The sequence below is a fragment of the Podarcis raffonei genome, chromosome 9 (genome assembly GCF_027172205.1).
Source record: "Podarcis raffonei isolate rPodRaf1 chromosome 9, rPodRaf1.pri, whole genome shotgun sequence".
NCBI lineage: Eukaryota > Metazoa > Chordata > Lepidosauria > Squamata > Lacertidae > Podarcis > Podarcis raffonei.
The window spans coordinates 60,427,480-60,445,090 of NC_070610.1; the positions used below are offsets into that span (position 1 = coordinate 60,427,480).

The window sequence follows — 17,611 nt, forward strand, 5'->3', positions numbered from 1 at the left end:
CGGAAAAAATGGTATTCTGGACATGTCCCAAAATTAGAAAAGTTACTTACTTCTGAGTCAACCTGTTCTCGGGATTTTTTTGGGGGAAAGCATGACAGTTTAAAGCAGTATCACGAGACTTTAAATGTATGGTGTGACATGAATATTATTGGCCCAAAAATGGAAGCAAGAAGAGTTACCGACGAATGAAGAATGGAGGATGAAGTTAATGGACTATGCAGAATTAGATAAACTAACAGGAAAGATTCGAAACCGGTGAGACCAGAAATTCACGGAAGACTGGAGTAAATTTACGGACTATCTGAAAAGTAATTGTGAAGAACAGACGACGTTTGTAGGGTTGCAAGAAGTTTTGTGAGGAGTATTATTAGAAGTATTGTAAAAATGGACAAGGGGGAGGATGCACTGCATCCAAGAGTATTAAAAGAACTGGCAGATGTGATCTCAGAACCACTGGCAGTCATCTTTGAGAATTCCTGGAGAACAGGCGAAGTCCCGGCAGACTGGAGGAGGGCAAATGTTGTCCCTATTTTCAAAAAGGGGAAAAGAGAGGACCCAAATAATTACCGCCCAGTCAGTCTGACATCAATACCAGGGAAGATTCTGGAGCAGATCATTAAGCAAACAGTCTGTGAGCACCTAGAAAGGAATGCTGTGATCACCAATAGTCAGCATGGATTTCTGAAAAATAAGTCATGTCAGACTAACCTGATCTCGTTTTTTGACAGAATTACAAGCCTGGTAGATGAAGGGAACGCAGTGGATGTAGCCTACCTTGATTTCAGCAAGGCATTTGACAAGGTGCCCCAGGATATTCTTGTAAAGAAGCTGGTAAAATGCGGTCTTGACTATGCTACCACTCAGTGGATTTGTAACTGGCTGACTGACCGAACCCAAAGGGTGCTCATCAATGGTTCCTCTTCATCCTGGAGAAGAGTGACTAGTGGGGTGCCACAGGGTTCTGTCTTGGGCCCGGTCTTATTCAACATCTTTATCAACGACTTGGATGATGGACTCAAGGGCATCCTGATCAAATTTGCAGATGACACCAAACTGGGGGGGGGGGTGGCTAACACCCCAGAGGACAGGATCACACTTCAAAACGACCTTGACAGATTAGAGAACTGGGCCAAAACAAACAAGAGGAATTTTAACAGGGAGAAATGTAAAGTATTGCACTTGGGCAAAAAAAATGAGAGGCACAAATACAAGATGGGTGACACCTGGCTTGAGAGCAGTACATGTGAAAAGGATCTAGGAGTCTTGGTGGACCACAAACTTGACATGAGCCAACAGTGTGACGCGGCAGCTAAAAAAGCCAATGCAATTCTGGGCTGCATCAATAGGAGTATAGCATCTAGATCAAGGGAAGTAATAGTGCCACTGTATTCTGCTCTGGTCAGACCTCACCTGGAGTACTGTGTCCAGTTCTGGGCACCACAGTTCAAGAAGGACACTGACAAACTGGAACGTGTCCAGAGGAGGGCAACCAAAATGGTCAAAGGCCTGGAAACGATGCCTTATGAGGAACGGCTAAGGGAGCTGGGCATGTTTAGCCTGGAGAAGAGGAGGTTAAGGGGTGATATGATAGCCATGTTCAAATATATAAAAGGATGTCACATAGAGGAGGGAGAAAGGTTGTTTTCTGCTGCTCCAGAGAAGCGGACACGGAGCAATGGATCCAAACTACAAGAAAGAAGATTCCACCTAAACATTAGGAAGAACTTCCTGACAGTAAGAGCTGTTCGACAGTGGAATTTGCTGCCAAGGAGTGTGGTGGAGTCTCCTTCTTTGGAGGTCTTTAAGCAGAGGCTTGACAACCATATGTCAGGAGTGCTCTGATGGTGTTTCCTGCTTGGCAGGGGGTTGGACTCGATGGCCCTTGTGGTCTCTTCCAACTCTATAATTCTATGATTCTATGATTTGTTAAGAGATGTAAAGGCAATATAAAGTTAAGAAATGCATAAGAAGTGGTTAAAACGGTGGATCATCAGAGGTGCTGATGAAAGTCTAAAAAGATTGTATAAGGAATAAGTTTTGTGGTACATTTTATAATTTATATGTTAAAATTAATAAAAAATATTATTAAAAAAAGTATGATGTGAATGTTGCCTTGAACTCCTAAAGAGGGGTTTCTCTGGGGTCCAAATTTGTCTGTATCTCAGAAGGAAAGTGGTTACTTTCCTTCTGAGCCACTTCGTTGCTACCAGGGGAGACACATAGCTGTGGTGTGCTGCAGGCCCTGCGATAAGTGCCGCCCCCTGGGTGAGTGGCACCCAGTGCACCACCCGCCCCTCCCTAGCTATGCTGCTGATATGAGCTTAGATGTAGAATGCAGAGCATTCACATTTACTTTGCAGCAAGGATCGGGAACCTGCGGCCCTCCACGGTTTGTTGAAATTCAAGCCCCATCAGTCCCAGCCGGCATATCCAGCAGCCAAGGATTCTGGAAGTTGCAATCCAACATCTGGAAGGTTACAGGTTTCCCATGTAGGACTTTAGTGGGAATAATATTGAGTCCCGTCATTAACAGGCAGTTTCCAGAGGGGTAACCATGTTAGCATGTTGCAGCAAAGACTAACAAATTTATGATGGCATAAGCTTTGTTGAACTATGAAAGCTTATGCCGTAATAAATTTGTGGGTTTTGAAGGTGCCGCAAGACTTGATGCAGTTGATGGGCAGCAGCCTTAGTGCCTTTGTTGATCCCTATTGGATCTCTTAAGTCGGATCTAGCGAGCACATGCGTACCGTAACACATCTATCCATGCTGTTCATTTTCCAGCATTCTGCAGAGGTCTTCATGGGCAATTTCAACTGTCTGTTCGTGGAAAACACCACCAGATGTTTGGATGTTGCGTTTTACAGCTGTTTTATAACAACAACAAAAGTTTTGATATTTGTCCATTCCCTCTCTTGATGAGAAAAGAGAAAACCCTTATGTTCAGGAGGGAGATGTTTTTGAAACCAAAGGATTAAGAATCGTTCTTCGTGTACACCTTGCACATCTTGTGTGGTTTCAGCCACAAGGAATGAAGCCACTGGGATGTATTATGATCACTACGCTTACCAAACGTTACAATACATGGAGGGAGGGAATGCTTGCAACAATGATGACTGACCATTCCAAGATGCTGCTTATTAGCCAATTAGCCACACTCCACATGTCCCTCTTGGGATCGTGGTCCAAGTTTGCCTCCAGGTTTTTTGAGCACCCTTGAGCACCATGGTTATCAATAGGCCCCTGGGCAAAGCATCTTTGGATTCCAAGGGAGATGATTCTGGCTCCCTGCTACTGTCTCATGAACCCAGAGGGAGAAGGCTCAGCAATTATTTTTTAAAAATACGTATTTTATTAAGGTGATTTCATGTAAAAGAAAGTGATACAGGAAAAAAGGGAAAGTGTTAGAGAGAGAAAAACAACAAAGATACATATAAAAGCAAAAATATGCAAAAAGAGAGAGAGCAATATACGTTATTCCCATACATTATGCATAAATTGGTATAGTGTTATTGTCCTAGTGCTTATGCAATTATGGCAGTCACTGCTGCTTGTCCTCCTTGTCTTCGCTATTAACAGAAGAAGAAGAAGAGTTTGGATTTGATATCCCGCCTTTCACTCCCTTTAAGGAGTCTCAAAGCGGCTAACATTCTCCTTTCCCTTCCTCCCCCACAACAAACACTCTGTGAGGTGAGTGGGGCTGAGAGACTTCAAAGAAGTATGACTGGCCCAAGGTCACCCAGCAGCTGCATGTGGAGGAGCGGAGACGCGAACCCGGTTCCCCAGATTACGAGTCCATCGCTCTTAACCACTACACCACACTGGCTCTCAGAGCTGACTCTCAGTCAGGAGCTGACTGCTTTTCTCTGTGCCTATTGAGGGGCAACTATTGCTTCTGCTCCTTGTTATTGCTGTGCCCAACCCCAGGGAGAAAGGGGCCCATAGCAGCAGCACTGAGCCGCCTTCTCTGCTGACCGAGCCTTCTGTGCCTGTTGGAGCATGTGTGTGAGGCTAAACAAAATGGCGGCCTCCAATGGTAATTTCATTATCTACTAGCAGAAATTCAAGCCTGTAACATCCTTGCACTGCTTCCTATGAACTCATTGACAAAGTTGTGTATATCGAGCAACAACATACAGGCTATTAGTAGATTATATAAACCACAAGTAATATTTAATAGTTCTTTCAAAATCCAGTTTTCTGCAAAACCTTTACTGAACCAACGTGAGCCTCGGCGTCCCTGTGGCTTTCTGCCGCAGACCTGGCTCTTCAAGCCCTGTTATTTCCCTTTGGTACTGACCCCATTGAAAATTACATTCTAAGACCTCATAGCAGGCAGGAACTGTGTCACTTCTGCGTACGCTGTGCTGAATAAAATGCTAAATAGCACTGATAGTTCCAGCAGCGGATCAAAGAAAACAAAGCGGAGGCTTCTCGTTAGAACAGGTTGTTCCGGTGCAAACCAGCAATTTGCAAAATTGTGGTGTTTTCCCTTGTAAGCTTCAGGAAGTTTAGTATTCTGTCTGATGCAAAAGGTGAGACCGGCTGGATAGCGACAGGAAACTGTATGGGGGTCAGTAAATAAAGTGATCATGCCACTGATACGAATGAACGGATTTATTACAGTCACAGACCTTTGATACAGAAAATATTGCTGGGCCTGAATAAACAAGTACCATTCGTTGAGAAAAGCCACACGATAAGATTGCAGTCGGATAGTAGCTAGGAAAATTGCAAGTTAATATAGAAGGTTTTAATAATGTGTTTGGGTGGCATGCATATTTGTGGTATGACAAGGTTAAAGCACACAAGGCATTTAAAAACCATATTGTCAGGAAAGCATTGTTTAACGTTTGGATAAGATACAAGGATTTACTAGAAAATAAAACCCCAAGGTGGTTGTCACCAATGGAGGCTAAGGCTCAGAAAAAACTTAACATGGAGAACAAATAGCCAAAATATTGGGAAATTTTGGAGCAAGAAGGGGACAGATTGAAATTACAGAGTTTTGAGAAATTAAAAGATAAAGTGCGAGACTGGCTACGTTATTATCAGATAATGGAGGCTTACAATTTGGATAAGAAAGTTGGCTTCCAGGTGGAAAAATCTAAATTGGAAACAGAACTGTTAGAACCCAAAACTAAGACTTTGTCAAAAATGTATAATTTGCTGTTGAAATGGAATACTCAGGATGAGACGGTTAAATCTGCTATGATTAAATGGGCACAAGATGTTGGACATAACATTATGTTTGCTGACTGGGAACAGTTATGGACCACAGGTATGAAGTTTACGGCATGTAATGCCTTGAGAGAGAATATTATGAAAATGATATACAGGTGGTACATGACACCAGTCAAGCTTGCAAAAATCTATCATTTGCCCGATAATAAATGTTGGAAATGTAAAGAAACTGAAGGTACATTCTTTCACCTTTGGTGGACGTGCCCTAAGATTAAGGCTTTCTGGGAAATGATATATAATGAATTGAAAAAGGTATTTAAATATACCTTTTTGAAGAAACCAGAGGCCTTTCTCTTGGGCATGGTCGGCCAGTTGGTGTTAAAAAAGGATAGAACTTTCTTTATGTATGCTACAACAGCAGCAAGAATACTTATTGCAAAGTATTGGAAGACGCAAGATTTACCCACTCTGGAAGAATGGCAGATGAAGATGATCGACTGTATGGGATTGGCAGAAATGACTGGCAGAATCCGTGACCAGGGAGAAGAGTCGGCGGAAGAAGACTGGAAGAAATTTAAGGACTATTTACAGAAATATTGTAAAATTAAAGAATGTTGAATGATGTTGGATTGAAATTAAGGGGTTTCCAGCTGCAATGTTTTGAAATAAGGATTTGCTGAGTAAATAATTTGAATTGGAATACAAGATGGGGAGGTATGAGGAGGTCAGGGAAATATGTCATTGAAAATTAAGTATTGTGAACGGTATGTGTTTTTAAACTTTTTTGCTTTTTTCTTTTTGTTTGTATAAAATTGGAAATTTAATAAATATCTTTAAAAAAAAAAGAAAATTGCAAGTTAATAGTTCATGGACTGCAGCACACTTTTTATTAAATGTCACAAGGCAATTGCTAAATGTAGATGCCATGAAACTCTTTTATCCAGATCATGTTACAATTCTTGGGAAAATTTGCTAGAGAGTAATTGGGGAGGATTTACTTCTAAGAAAGCATATTTAAGACTGCAGGTCTTGAGAACAGTCCATCCAGGATTATTTTACATGATAGGACTGCTGCCTGAAGGGGAGGTATGCAAACATGGCAGGTGTTTTGCCAAGTGAGCAATTCATGTGATTCACTATATGGGTCACTGGGCACCTTTCTTTTTCAATAGGAAGGGGAAGGACCACGGTTCAGGGGCAGAGAATCTGCCTTGCTTGCAGAAGTTCCCAGGTTCAATTCCTGGAGAGCCACAGCCTGTTAGTGTAGGCCAGTGATTCCCAAACTTGGGTCTCCAGCTGTTTTTGGACTACAACTCCTATCCTAGCTAGGGAGCTAGCAGGGCCAGTGGTCAAGGATGATTGGAATTGTAGTCCAAAAACAGCTGGAGACCCAATTGTGGGAAACGCTAGACTATCGTGGTAGATAGACCAATGGTCTGACTCAGTATCATACAGTTTATTAGGATCCTATGCTAAGTACTGTGGGGAGCTGGAAAGTGTTGAATCCAAGAGGAGAATTGCTGCTTACCAAAGAAATTTATTTGAAGGGTGTGATATTCTATAACAAAAACGTATGTAATCATTTCATGTCTTTTGTTTTTATTTTGTATTCTGTGTACTGTATATTGTAATTTTATGTTGTGAACCACCCTGAGATCTACCGGTATAGCTAGGGTGGTACACAAATTTAATAAATAAATGAAGCAAATCGTTTATAAATTTCTCCCCACTTGTAATCTCCCTTTGGACGGTTGCCAAATGACACGGAACTGTTGTTACTGATGGTGATTAGGAACGCTTTTGCTGGAATTTTACCAGAATTTACCAGAACTGATCTTGTTAGTGGAACCCTCTTTTTGCGCGCGGCGGGTTCGCTGCGACGCCGGAAGCGGCCCACGTTGGAACCCCGAACCAACCCGCACCTGTGCGTTTGATGCAAATCTGCACGCCTCTTTTTCTTGGCGTTGCGTTGGTTGGCGCCCACCCCGCGGTGGGCCAGAGGTGGTGGCGGCGGCGGCGAAGGTTTTGCTGAGGCTGCTCATTAAAGCGCGGCTCTTTAAAAGAGAGCAAGAGCGAGCCGGGCCAAGCCTCCGCCTCCCCTCCGCACCCCAATCCTGACGACCGTTCTTAGGCAGCTTCCCCGGGGTACGCAGGCAGAGAGTGGCTTTGCTGCTGCGAAGCACTCCTCAGCAAGCGGCCCGCTGTCTCCGGATAGGAGCGCGCGCGCGTCTCACTCCGTCTCGGCCTGCGAGCGCGCGGCGCCTCCCTTCTTTGCGGAGAGGGCGGCCCTCGCGGCGGGAGGAGGTTGCGCGCTGCTGCCGGAGTGAGGCGGGGGTGGGCGGAGGGAGGAGGAGGAGGAGCGGCAGCGGGGGAGCGAGCGAGCGAGGCGATCTGGTCGCGCGGCTCTTGCAGCGACCTGCTTGCGCCGGCGGCGGCGGTTGCAGCGGCAGCAGCGGCATCCCCCTCCGGGCAGCGCCGGCAACGTCTGCTCCGCGCTCTCCGGCGGCGGCGGCGGCGGCTCGGCCTCCCGCTCCTCGATGTGCCCAAGCAGGAGGTGGCGGAGGAGGCAGCAGCAGCAGCGGCGGCGGGGCTTGCACTCGCCCCACGGGGACTCGCCGCTTGCGCGCTCCGGGCAACCCTGAGCCCAAGCCTGCTGCCTCTCTCTCGCCTGCCACTCCGGCTCCTGCATCTTTTATCTGCCGCGGCGGCGGCGGCTCGCGCTTCCCTCCCCTCGCCCCCTTCTCCCCACCCCCTTTCCAATTTTCCCTCAACACCCCCCCTCCAAAATACCTTTTCTTCTCTCTCTCTCTCCCGCCCTCCTCTCTGTATCCCCAAACCGGGCTGCAAGCGCGAAGTGTCTTCATGAACCCCAAGGATGTCCGGGAAGCATTATAAGGGCCCTGAAGTCAGTTGTTGCATCAAATATTTCATATTCGGCTTCAATGTCATTTTCTGGGTAAGTGGAGTGGTTCGTTTTATGGGCCAAAGCTGTGTGGGGCTCGTGTGCATTTTCTAGCTGGGCGAGGATTTAGCCCCCCACCCCTTTCCAGAGAAATTGGAGGTGTGTGTGTGAGAGAGAGTGTGAAATAAGCCCAGCAGAAAATAAACACAAGGCACTTCAGCGTGAATGGGGTTTTTCATGAAGTAAATAACCTAGCAGGATACGTGTGTGTGTGTGTGTCTTCGTGTTGATGTTTTTTAGTGGGGTGATCTTTACAGGGAAACATTTTGGGTAGTATTTGACTTTTCCTGGCCATAGTCTTTCATGTTCCGTGGATAATAAAGGAACGGCTTGGTTTTTCCACCATCCCTACAGTAGATCCCCTTTGCCCCTATTGTTGTGGTTTAAAAGGGACTGATAAGACTTCCATGGACTGGAGAAGGCATAATGCCTTGTTCCAAGTGTTCCTGGAAGGCTAAAGAGCTGTGTTTTTGGGAGAGAAGGGTTACACAACGACCGTAGGTAAGAAATGGGTCCGTTGTGGTGGGCTCCTGTTAATGCAGCAGAAACAAGAGAACTGTGTACAGTACTTTGCCGCTGCAGAATAGATCCCCTTTTTAATTAAAAGAAAAAAGAATATACATTGGGATTAGGATAAACATTTGCTCTAAATTCTGCATGCATACAGATCACCTATTGAGTCACCCCCCCAACCCTTTTAATTGTTTTGCTGCCCCTGCTTTGGTGGGATTGGAACTGTATGTTGGAATATTACATCACTATGCTCTTTCCACTGCTTCCTCCCAGTTTGCTGTAGCTTTGAATGCTCTTCTCTTTTGAAAAAAGGTCATTTGCTGTCTTTGTGTATGTTTAAACACACACACACACACACACACACACACACACACACCACACAATGCCATATGAGGTTTTACATTTTTTATTTATTGTTACATAATATGAACCTTTGGGGATGTAGCACGCTGTGTTCATATGGATATTTCAGAAATGGGGATATTGACTGGGATAATGGATTCTGGAAACAATTGAATAAATAGCATTTGGTGTTCATTGCAGCGAAGTTGGGTCAATAGGAGAGCTCTCATGAACTAACCCTACTTGTGAGCAGGACATTACATAAAGGAAATTGATTCCCTGTTAATGGAGAGGGTGTGTGAGCATGCACACAACACAGAGTGCAAGAGGAGCTCTGGATTTCAAGTTGAGAGACTGCAAAAGTAGGCTTGGCTGTAAGTCTGTGGCTAGTTTATATGGAAATACATTAAAAGCAATTCTGATCTGTTATTCCATATGGAAAGGAAGGAAGTGTCACCCATCCTCCTCCTGCTTTCCTTGTTGCCAGGATAGAGCTTTGATTATTTCTGGCACTTGGGTTCAGAAGTTAATGGAGATGCGGCCAAAGGCCTGGAACAGAAACCAGGTGTTAATGTTGCTGTTGAACCTGCCAGTGGAGGAGGCTGCTTTGTACATATGGCAAATGGGCCCTGGTCCATGAACGCTTTCGCTGTGATAAATATGTGAACCTTCAGTATCACAAGACTCTTGGTTGTATCTTGCTGCTAAGAAAGGCCCGTGTAAGGACATAGTTGTAGTGTTGCATTCTTACTAGCAAACTAGAAAATCCAGACTTGGATAAAGTGCTATGCAGGGGCTGTGCAGTTTCTGGTGTGGCAGAAGGACCTGGGTAGTTCTGTTATGATCATAGTGGGTTCATCAAATCGCTTGCAAATGCCTAAAGAGATCTTTTAGTTCCTTCCTAGAACAACAATAGCTATGCTATTGACATTAAAGTAAAATACTGCTGCATTTTTGGCATTAGGAGTAAGAGGGAGGAAGATATCTGAAGATGTTCTGATGTTCTAGACTGAAAGCTGAATTTTAAAAGCAGGCTGATGCATATGACTCTCTCTACTCAAGGTTTTCTTTTCTGTTTTTTCACCTCTTGCTAGAGAAGGCAGGTAAAAATAAAACTAGTCTTCTGCAGCACCTTTTAGATACCCCCCCTCTTGTTCTGCCATGGAGTGCCAAAGCTCTATTGTTCCCTCTTTCGTCCTAATGTCATATTTGAATCCCATCTGTGCTGCTACAAATCTGGTGCAGTGTTTTTTTGCAGTGACTGTTCAGCTGTCCATAGTATTGGTTCTCGAAATGGGGAGGGGGAAGGGGTGGGCACTGTGATGAATTCAGATGTTCCCCAGCTGGCAAAGAAGGCACAGTAGAATGAATCATGCAGCCTTCTTGGAGAGAGCATATTACAGGTTCTAGACTGTATGCTTATGAGAGTTAGGATCAGTACTGAAATGCACAATTTGGCATGCTGACAAAAAAAGAAGAAGAAGAAGTTCCTCTCTAATTCATTGTTATGACCCTGTACTATAACTTTGGTGGTTCCCTGGCACTAATCTTATAAATGCTTGTATTCCAAGGAGAGTTGTGCAAAAGATGCTTTGGAGAAGATGCTTCTGATGCTTGAATCACCTGTCCACTTATCACAGGTAGCAGAGTTGTTGAATTTCAACCTTTCTCCTATTAAGAGGTTGGAGATGTGTTAATGGGTGTTGGAATGACTTACTGTGACGCACTGAATGGTTTTCTAAATGTAACAGGAATGAATGGAGTGGTGGTGTAATTATTTGCAGACTTCGAACAGGAGTTTTGAAATCCTCATGAATCCAGTTTTCAGTACCATTAGCCTGACTTTAAATTGCTTCTCCATTTTAGCTATAGGCCTTGAGTACTAGGATGTTTTCAGACTAAATGCATTCTGTAGAGGGCTGGTTGTTGGCTAAAGAGACTTTCTATCTCCCAGACTCTTACACTTGACGAATATGTTGAATGAACATGGGATGAATGTGTCATACATCATACAGTAGTGAGTGCCTGATCTGCTATGAGGTTACTTTGAGCAGGTATCTTCAACCTTCTCAGACTCAGGACCCACTTTTAACCCAAATATGCACCTGGGGACCCATTTCTTAATCATTTACCATATATTTGCATGGTGGTATTGCTCCTGTTGTGACCCACCTTGGATCAGGCTGTGATCCATTAGTGGGTCCCAACCCACCAGGTTAAAGATTAGTGACTTAGAGGCCAGAGTGTCACTTTGGTTTAGCTGCCATCATGATGTCACAGAAGCAGGACAGTTTCAGGCTAGGTAGGTTTATTTTAGAACTGATTAGTTTGGCTGATTAGTTTGGGTGCCTTTTGATGAAGTGCCAATTGGCTACCAGGTGGATCTTGTTGCTTAGTTTGGGGAGGTGGCCACGGGAGAGGATGAAGATAAGGTAGAAAAAATGTTTGAAGTGTGAAGTAACTTCCAAAATGCTAGGCTTACATCTGCTTCCAATTCATGTTCAATGAATGTTGACTGTGAACATTTTAATAGAATGACCAGACCTTAGGCTGAAGACTGCTTTATACTTTACATTAAAGCTTGTTTTATGAGTATTTTCTTGTTCAACGCTAGCATGTGAATGAGCTGGTCACTCATGGATCCAACTCGCTGAGGTGTGAGTTGGCTCCTTGCATATTGCATTGTGTCCACGAAAATGGCACGGCATATCCTTCCTTCCTTACATGCATGCATATCCTTGTATCCGTAGCAGCAAGAGCCAAATTTGAACAAGTACATAATTTAACTCAAAACTATGTTTTTGTGGCATGTACATTTTAGTTTAAAGCCAGTGTGAGCAGGCCGTCTTGCCTGCAGCTTCTTCCCCGGCCGGCGCGCTTCTCCGAGGTCCTCTAGTCGGCGCGCCCCCATCGAATCAGGAGATGTTCGCCGTTTTCCCCGCGGAAGCTCCGCTGCCGCAAGAACCCGGAGGGGCCCCGATCCCTGCTGCTGCTGCCCCTCGGGCGCTTCCTCCTCCTGCTGCCCCCGAGGACCCCCTGGAGAAAGTCAAGCGCCCCATGAACGCCTTCATGTGTGGTCCAGCGCGCAAAGGCGCAAGATGGCGCAGGAGCACCCCAAGATGCACAACTCGGAGATCTCCAAGCGCCTGGGCGCCGCTTGGAAACTGCTGCCCGACGCCGAGAAGCGGCCCTTCGTGGACGAGGCCAAGCGCCTCCGGGCTCTGCACATGAAGGACTACCCCGATTACAAGTACCGGCCCCGGCGCAAGGGCGGATCCGGGCGCGCACGGGACAAGGGCGCACCGGCAGCAGCAGCCTCGCCAGGAACCTTTCCGTGCGCCCCGACGGCCGAGACGCGCGCCTGGAGCGCATACGCTGCCGCTCCAGGAGGGACCCCCGACGGCAGGGGCGCCTGCTACCCTTACGAGCTCGCCCAAGGAGGACCCGGAGGCGGAGGAGGCTACGGGGCCGGATTCCCGGCGCCCTACAGCACCCTGACGTACGGCGCCCAGCCCTCCCCGATGGTGGCCACGATGATCAAACAAGAAGGCGGCTTGCAGCAGTTTCACCACTCCTTTGGCGACTTCCACGACGTGATGACGGCCTATTCCCTGCAGGCGTGCGATGCTGCGGAGGGGGCGCCCCAATATTGCATTTCCCAGCACCCCTATTTGGGGTTCAGCAACACACCTCCGCTGACCCACCTTTAACTGGTTTGAAGGTGGCAGAGAAAGGACTGATTTAATTTGGGTTTTTTGGGGTGTGTGTGTTGGTTTGGGGGCTGTTTTATTTCCCCAGCTTCGTGCAAAAGGGGATAAACTTGATTTCACTCGTGCACAAGTTTGTGTCATGCGTATATTGAAGCGGGGAAGTTTGTACAGGACAATTTTCTTTTTTACCTTAAGAAATGAAGGAAACGGGAACCTCTTTTGAGGGTGGGTGGGTCCCAATTCCTGCTAGCAGGGATTCCTCGTTTGGGTGGGTGGAAAACGTAAAGGGGAGGGGGGTTATATTTTGCTAATTACATTTTTTAAACAAGTTTTTATATTAAAAAAAAGGAAAAAAAAAATAAAGCCAGTGTGAGCAAGTTCTCCTGAAGTTTTTGGAGATCTGATTCATGGACCACATTAATCTGTTGATATGATTATTCTCTGTTGTGTGGAAGGTATTGGTGAACTTGGAGTGTGGTTGTGCACTTCCTGGACCTTGGTTCAGAAACGACTGTCTGGCAAGCTGGTCCTAAACAGGCCATGCCACTAATTTTGCATAGAGGAGGAATAATTGGCTTCACACAGGGCACAGCTCTACTTGGGAGACATCAGAAGTGAACGAAGATTAACATGTAACTGTAAACCCGCTGCCTTGTACAGTTCCCAGTGTCATTTAAAAACCAGATTCCTGCACACTCAGAAATGTGTGGGTAATTCAGCTGTGGGTGAAAATTACAGGGAGAGACTTAAAGGTGATGTTAGTGGTATGTGTGAAAACTGAGCCTGCATTGTTTAGATTATTGCATTTATAATGTATACAGTAGTTTTGATTTAAAAGAGATTATGTGGGATGGGTCTAGGCTTGTGTTCAGCGAAGGTCTGCTTGTGCTGGAGGAAAGGGCGAAAGGTGATTTTTTTTTTTTACTGATAGCTTCTTTACTTCTTCTTTGCCTCTTAATGTAGAGAGGGCCTTCTTGGTAGCTGCTCTTAGATTGTGGAACTCCCTTACACAAAAGGCGTGGCCGTCCCCCTCTCTGCTTTCAAATCACCAACAGGCAAATGCCTTTTTTGTTTAAACAGGTATTTGGCCACTATCTGGCTGTTGCAGCAAGGTCTTTTGAGCATGGGTGTTGCCTTTTTGTGTGCTTAAGTGTTTCAGTGCTGGTTTTTTAATAGGCTTTCTTAGTTTGTTGTTTTGTCAAAGCTATATTTATTGTGTGTTTTAGTTTAATCTGTTTGAATTTATGATGTGTGTTGCCTTGGGCCAGGCACTGGGAGAAAGGCGTGATATCTATGGTTTTTGTTTGTTATTATGTTTGTATTTTTATATTGTAAACCACCCTCTGATCTCCGGAGGAGAGGCAGTATAGAACATTAATAAATAATAACAATATGAATTAAAATTTAAAAATACATTTATTTATTTCGTTTTTTACACTGCTTTTCTTCCATCATGGAACCCCAAACCCATGTGGTTTCCTAGAGGTCTCCAATCCAGACACCAACCAGACCTGGTGTGCTTTCAGACCATACCTTCTATAGACTGTTCTGGAGAATTGGGGGACCCTCACGAAGGACATGAGAGTGGGGAAGGACCCAGGAAGGGGGAATCTCCCCTTCTTCTAGTGAACGTCGGTTGCAGCTTGGTTCCTTCCATGTATGGAAGTAGCCCTTCCATGCACGAAGGGCTAAGTTAGTATCCAAATAATAGACTTTGGAGTGTCCTCTTAGACACCTTCCTCTTTTCATTTTGTAAGGTTCAGTGCCTCTTCTATGATGGTGCCTGCCTTTTTGTTTCTTCAGGAAAGTTCACAATGTGAGTTTATTTAGATCAGGTGGTCCTATGTGGATCATTATGTGAGAACTTGTGACGGAAGATTTTTTTTGCATTGTTATATTTGAAAATTACAGTTAATAACATTAAACTGTACAATTATTTGACTAAATTCTTTAAGTGGGCAACATCTCTGTGAAAACATTCTTTGCCTCTGACCTCACTGACAAAGACAAAGGTGGTGTGAATTGTGAAGTGCTAATGCTGAGGTAAAAGATTTCACTTTATATCACATGGTGCCTTTAAGAGCTATGTCCCTCGAACACTTAAAACAAGAACTTAAAATCAGGGTACAGTAATTTGGCATTCGGGAACCTTTGGCCCCCAAGGAGTTCAGATCTTGCTGAACTACAACTCCCACAATCCTTGGCGGTCGGCCATGCTTGCTGGGGCTGATAGTTGAGGAGCACCTGCAGGGCCACACCTGGCTGAGATGTTTTAATTTAGCATTTTGTCTTAGGCAAACCAGCCTGCCAATCCTTGCTGCTTCATGTGTTCCGAAATGTCCTTGTTTTGTAGCTGACTTGTGCTATATTCCCACAAGTTTATCTTGGCTACTGTGTCATCTAGGATTTTATCTCACAAACCAGGAACCTGTCTGGTCTCAGGATCTGGTCCAATGTATTCTAGGAAGAAGATTCAGTAGTACATGAGTTCATAACATTTGCTGTGGGGTTTTTTTTTTGGCAGAGCACGTGCTGGGCTTATTTTTGTGGTATTAGCCATATGGGAGGTTTTAAATTGTCTCCTGACTTGGAGATTGGCAGAAAGCAAGCTAAATCTGGTTATATAAGTGTTCTCTGGGGAAAAGCAGAGTGAAAGGCATGCTGTCCTCTGTTGGGCAACAGCTAACTTGACTGCAAATCATTAATAGCATCTTTTGAAAGGGGTGAATACTTTTCCATGGAAATGAGTTGCAGAGGCTTCGGGAAATAAAAATGGCCGCTCTTCTAAATTACCCTAGGATTTATTTCATCTTCTCTTGGTGCAAGAACTTTGTTATTTATATATATATATATTGGAATTATAACTCTATGCTTTGTGGAAGGCCCAAACTCCATCATCTTGTTACTGACCTAAAGGGCAAATTGGCTGTGGCAGCTGTGCCAGGCTGATGCCCATGCTAACTTTCAGCCCTTTGGTTTCGACATCAAGTGGCAACTGATGTATTTATCTCTAGGTAGTAAAGTACAAGCTGGATTCAGATAGTGACTGGAGGCAATTCATTAGCGCTAAATGGGAATCTATGGTAACAGCAGCTTGCTTGGCAGCCACCCCAGCGTGATGCTTGTGTACCCTGGATTAAGAGCTGGGGAAGAGTCATACCTGGTATCCAGAGACTTTCATACGCATGCCCAAATGGGCCTGCCAGTTCCTTTTCCCATTGCAGATCCTTCTGCGTAGGACGATACCACCTTGGAGAGGGTCTTGACATTCAGGAGCAAGTAATTCTTAAAGCAACATAGGAAGCTGTGGTCTGAAGGGGAGAGCCCATGGAAAATGTTGGGAACAGTCCCCCAGAAATTTATCTTGCCCAAGCCTCATTGAAACTCGCAGGGAGATGTGGATGCACAAGGTGTGTCTTTGCTGCAGGGTCATGTCCACACAATACCTTTGAAGCGCATCCCCCTTGTATTTGGTTAAGGTGCTGTGAGTGGTAGCTCAGCGAGGGGCAAACTATGTTTCCCAGGATTCTTTTTGGGGAAGCAGTGTGCTTTAAATATCTGGTGAGGATGTGAGCTGGCTATTTGAGGTTCCTTGTGTGGCCCTTTTGGGTCGTTGCCTGAGGTTTTAGAGATGCTCCATTTGGGAGAGTGTCTTCAGGAACTCTCGCCCAGTAATTTGTAGGGAAAATGCAGGAAAGCCGCAAGTGAATAGTCTCCGCGTGTAGTCATCTCATATAGAGAGAGATCTACATGCAGGTTTTGCTTGCTTTCCTACAAATAATTGATCTCCATACAGGAGAAAAACATCTGAAGCATCCTTAGGTCATACGTCCAGTACAGGCATAGCATAAGTTCACTTCAAAACAGGTTTTTCAATTGGAACCAGATTTGAAAAGCTGCACTACTCACAGGTGTAAATTCTGTTCTCCCACCCCCCCTCTTCTTTATGGCTTTCACATTGCATTAATTTATGTGGTGAAGATGGGAATCGTGGTTAATGTTAATTATAGTTTTTGAAACCAGGGTTTGAAATGGGCTTGCAAATTCCAGTTATACCTAAGGATGGCTAATGGAATACAGCTTCTGAATATTGTTTGCAGGCTAGACCTTATTCTTGTCTAGGTAGCACAGTAGTCAAGGAAGGGTTTTTCAGCTGTGACCAGTGAAAGGATGCATAATCAAATTATGTAGAAGCCAATTATTTGCCACTTTAGGCCTGATCCTTCAAATAGATTTCTACTGTCCATTCTTAACACCTGTCTATATAATCCAGTTGTTTTCAAATGGGATTTCCCTGAAAGTTTGCATAAACATATATGAACCAAAATTTTACGTGCAGGTCCTTGATGAAAAAAGCTACCTAAATTGTAGCTAGGCACTGGGCCAATAAAGGTCTTTTTAGAAACCTGAAAAGAGCAGCTGGTGTGGAAATAAAATAGTGATATTCGCTGCTCTTATTTGAATGCTTTGCACTCCCCTGGCTTTTCCTGCTTTCACAGTCTTGCTTTTAATTCCTCCCACCCCCAGTCTAGCTTTGCTTTTGGTTTTCCAAGTAAAACATGTGCAGATTATTTGAGTTGGGTGGGCCCGGACAAATGATTCGCTTCATTTATTAAATTTCTATCCTGCCCTTCATAGGATGGCAAACAACAAGGCAGCAGGTTTGTTTGTTTTTTATTTTTAAAAACGAAGTAAATGAGCGTCAAGAGCATTGAAAAACAGACTTGCAGAGCTGTTTCAGTATTTTTCAGCCATCAAATGTGTGGTTTAAACAAGGATTTTAAAAAAAGTTTCTCCTGAACATTAACAATGAAGGAGGGAGATGCAATTTGCCAGAGCGGACATTCCACAGAAACGGAGCCACCACAAAGAAGGCCCTGCCAAGCGTGATTACTGACTG

The 17,611-nt window shown here is 44.7% G+C and overlaps 2 protein-coding genes across 7 annotated transcripts in view; both read left to right on the plus strand.

Moving 5' to 3' along the window:
• Positions 1-8,031: 8,031 nt before the first annotated feature.
• The window catches only part of TSPAN5 (tetraspanin 5), a 131,410-nt gene continuing 121,830 nt past the window's right edge, over positions 8,032-17,611 (plus strand). For 5 of the 6 annotated variants that reach the window (XM_053404025.1, XM_053404026.1, XM_053404027.1 and 2 more), the window contains exon 1: positions 8,032-8,140. In XM_053404025.1, the coding sequence (XP_053260000.1) occupies positions 8,060-8,140 (81 nt within the window). In that variant the 5' untranslated portion in view covers positions 8,032-8,059. The remainder of the gene's footprint in view (positions 8,141-17,611) is intronic. The other variant, XM_053404024.1, reaches the window with a different exon arrangement.
• LOC128421349 (protein SOX-15-like) lies at positions 11,858-12,890 on the plus strand. The gene is given in 2 exon segments (XM_053404029.1): positions 11,858-12,071; positions 12,074-12,890. Coding segments are annotated over 2 exon segments (786 nt in total). The 5' UTR covers positions 11,858-11,923; the 3' UTR covers positions 12,712-12,890.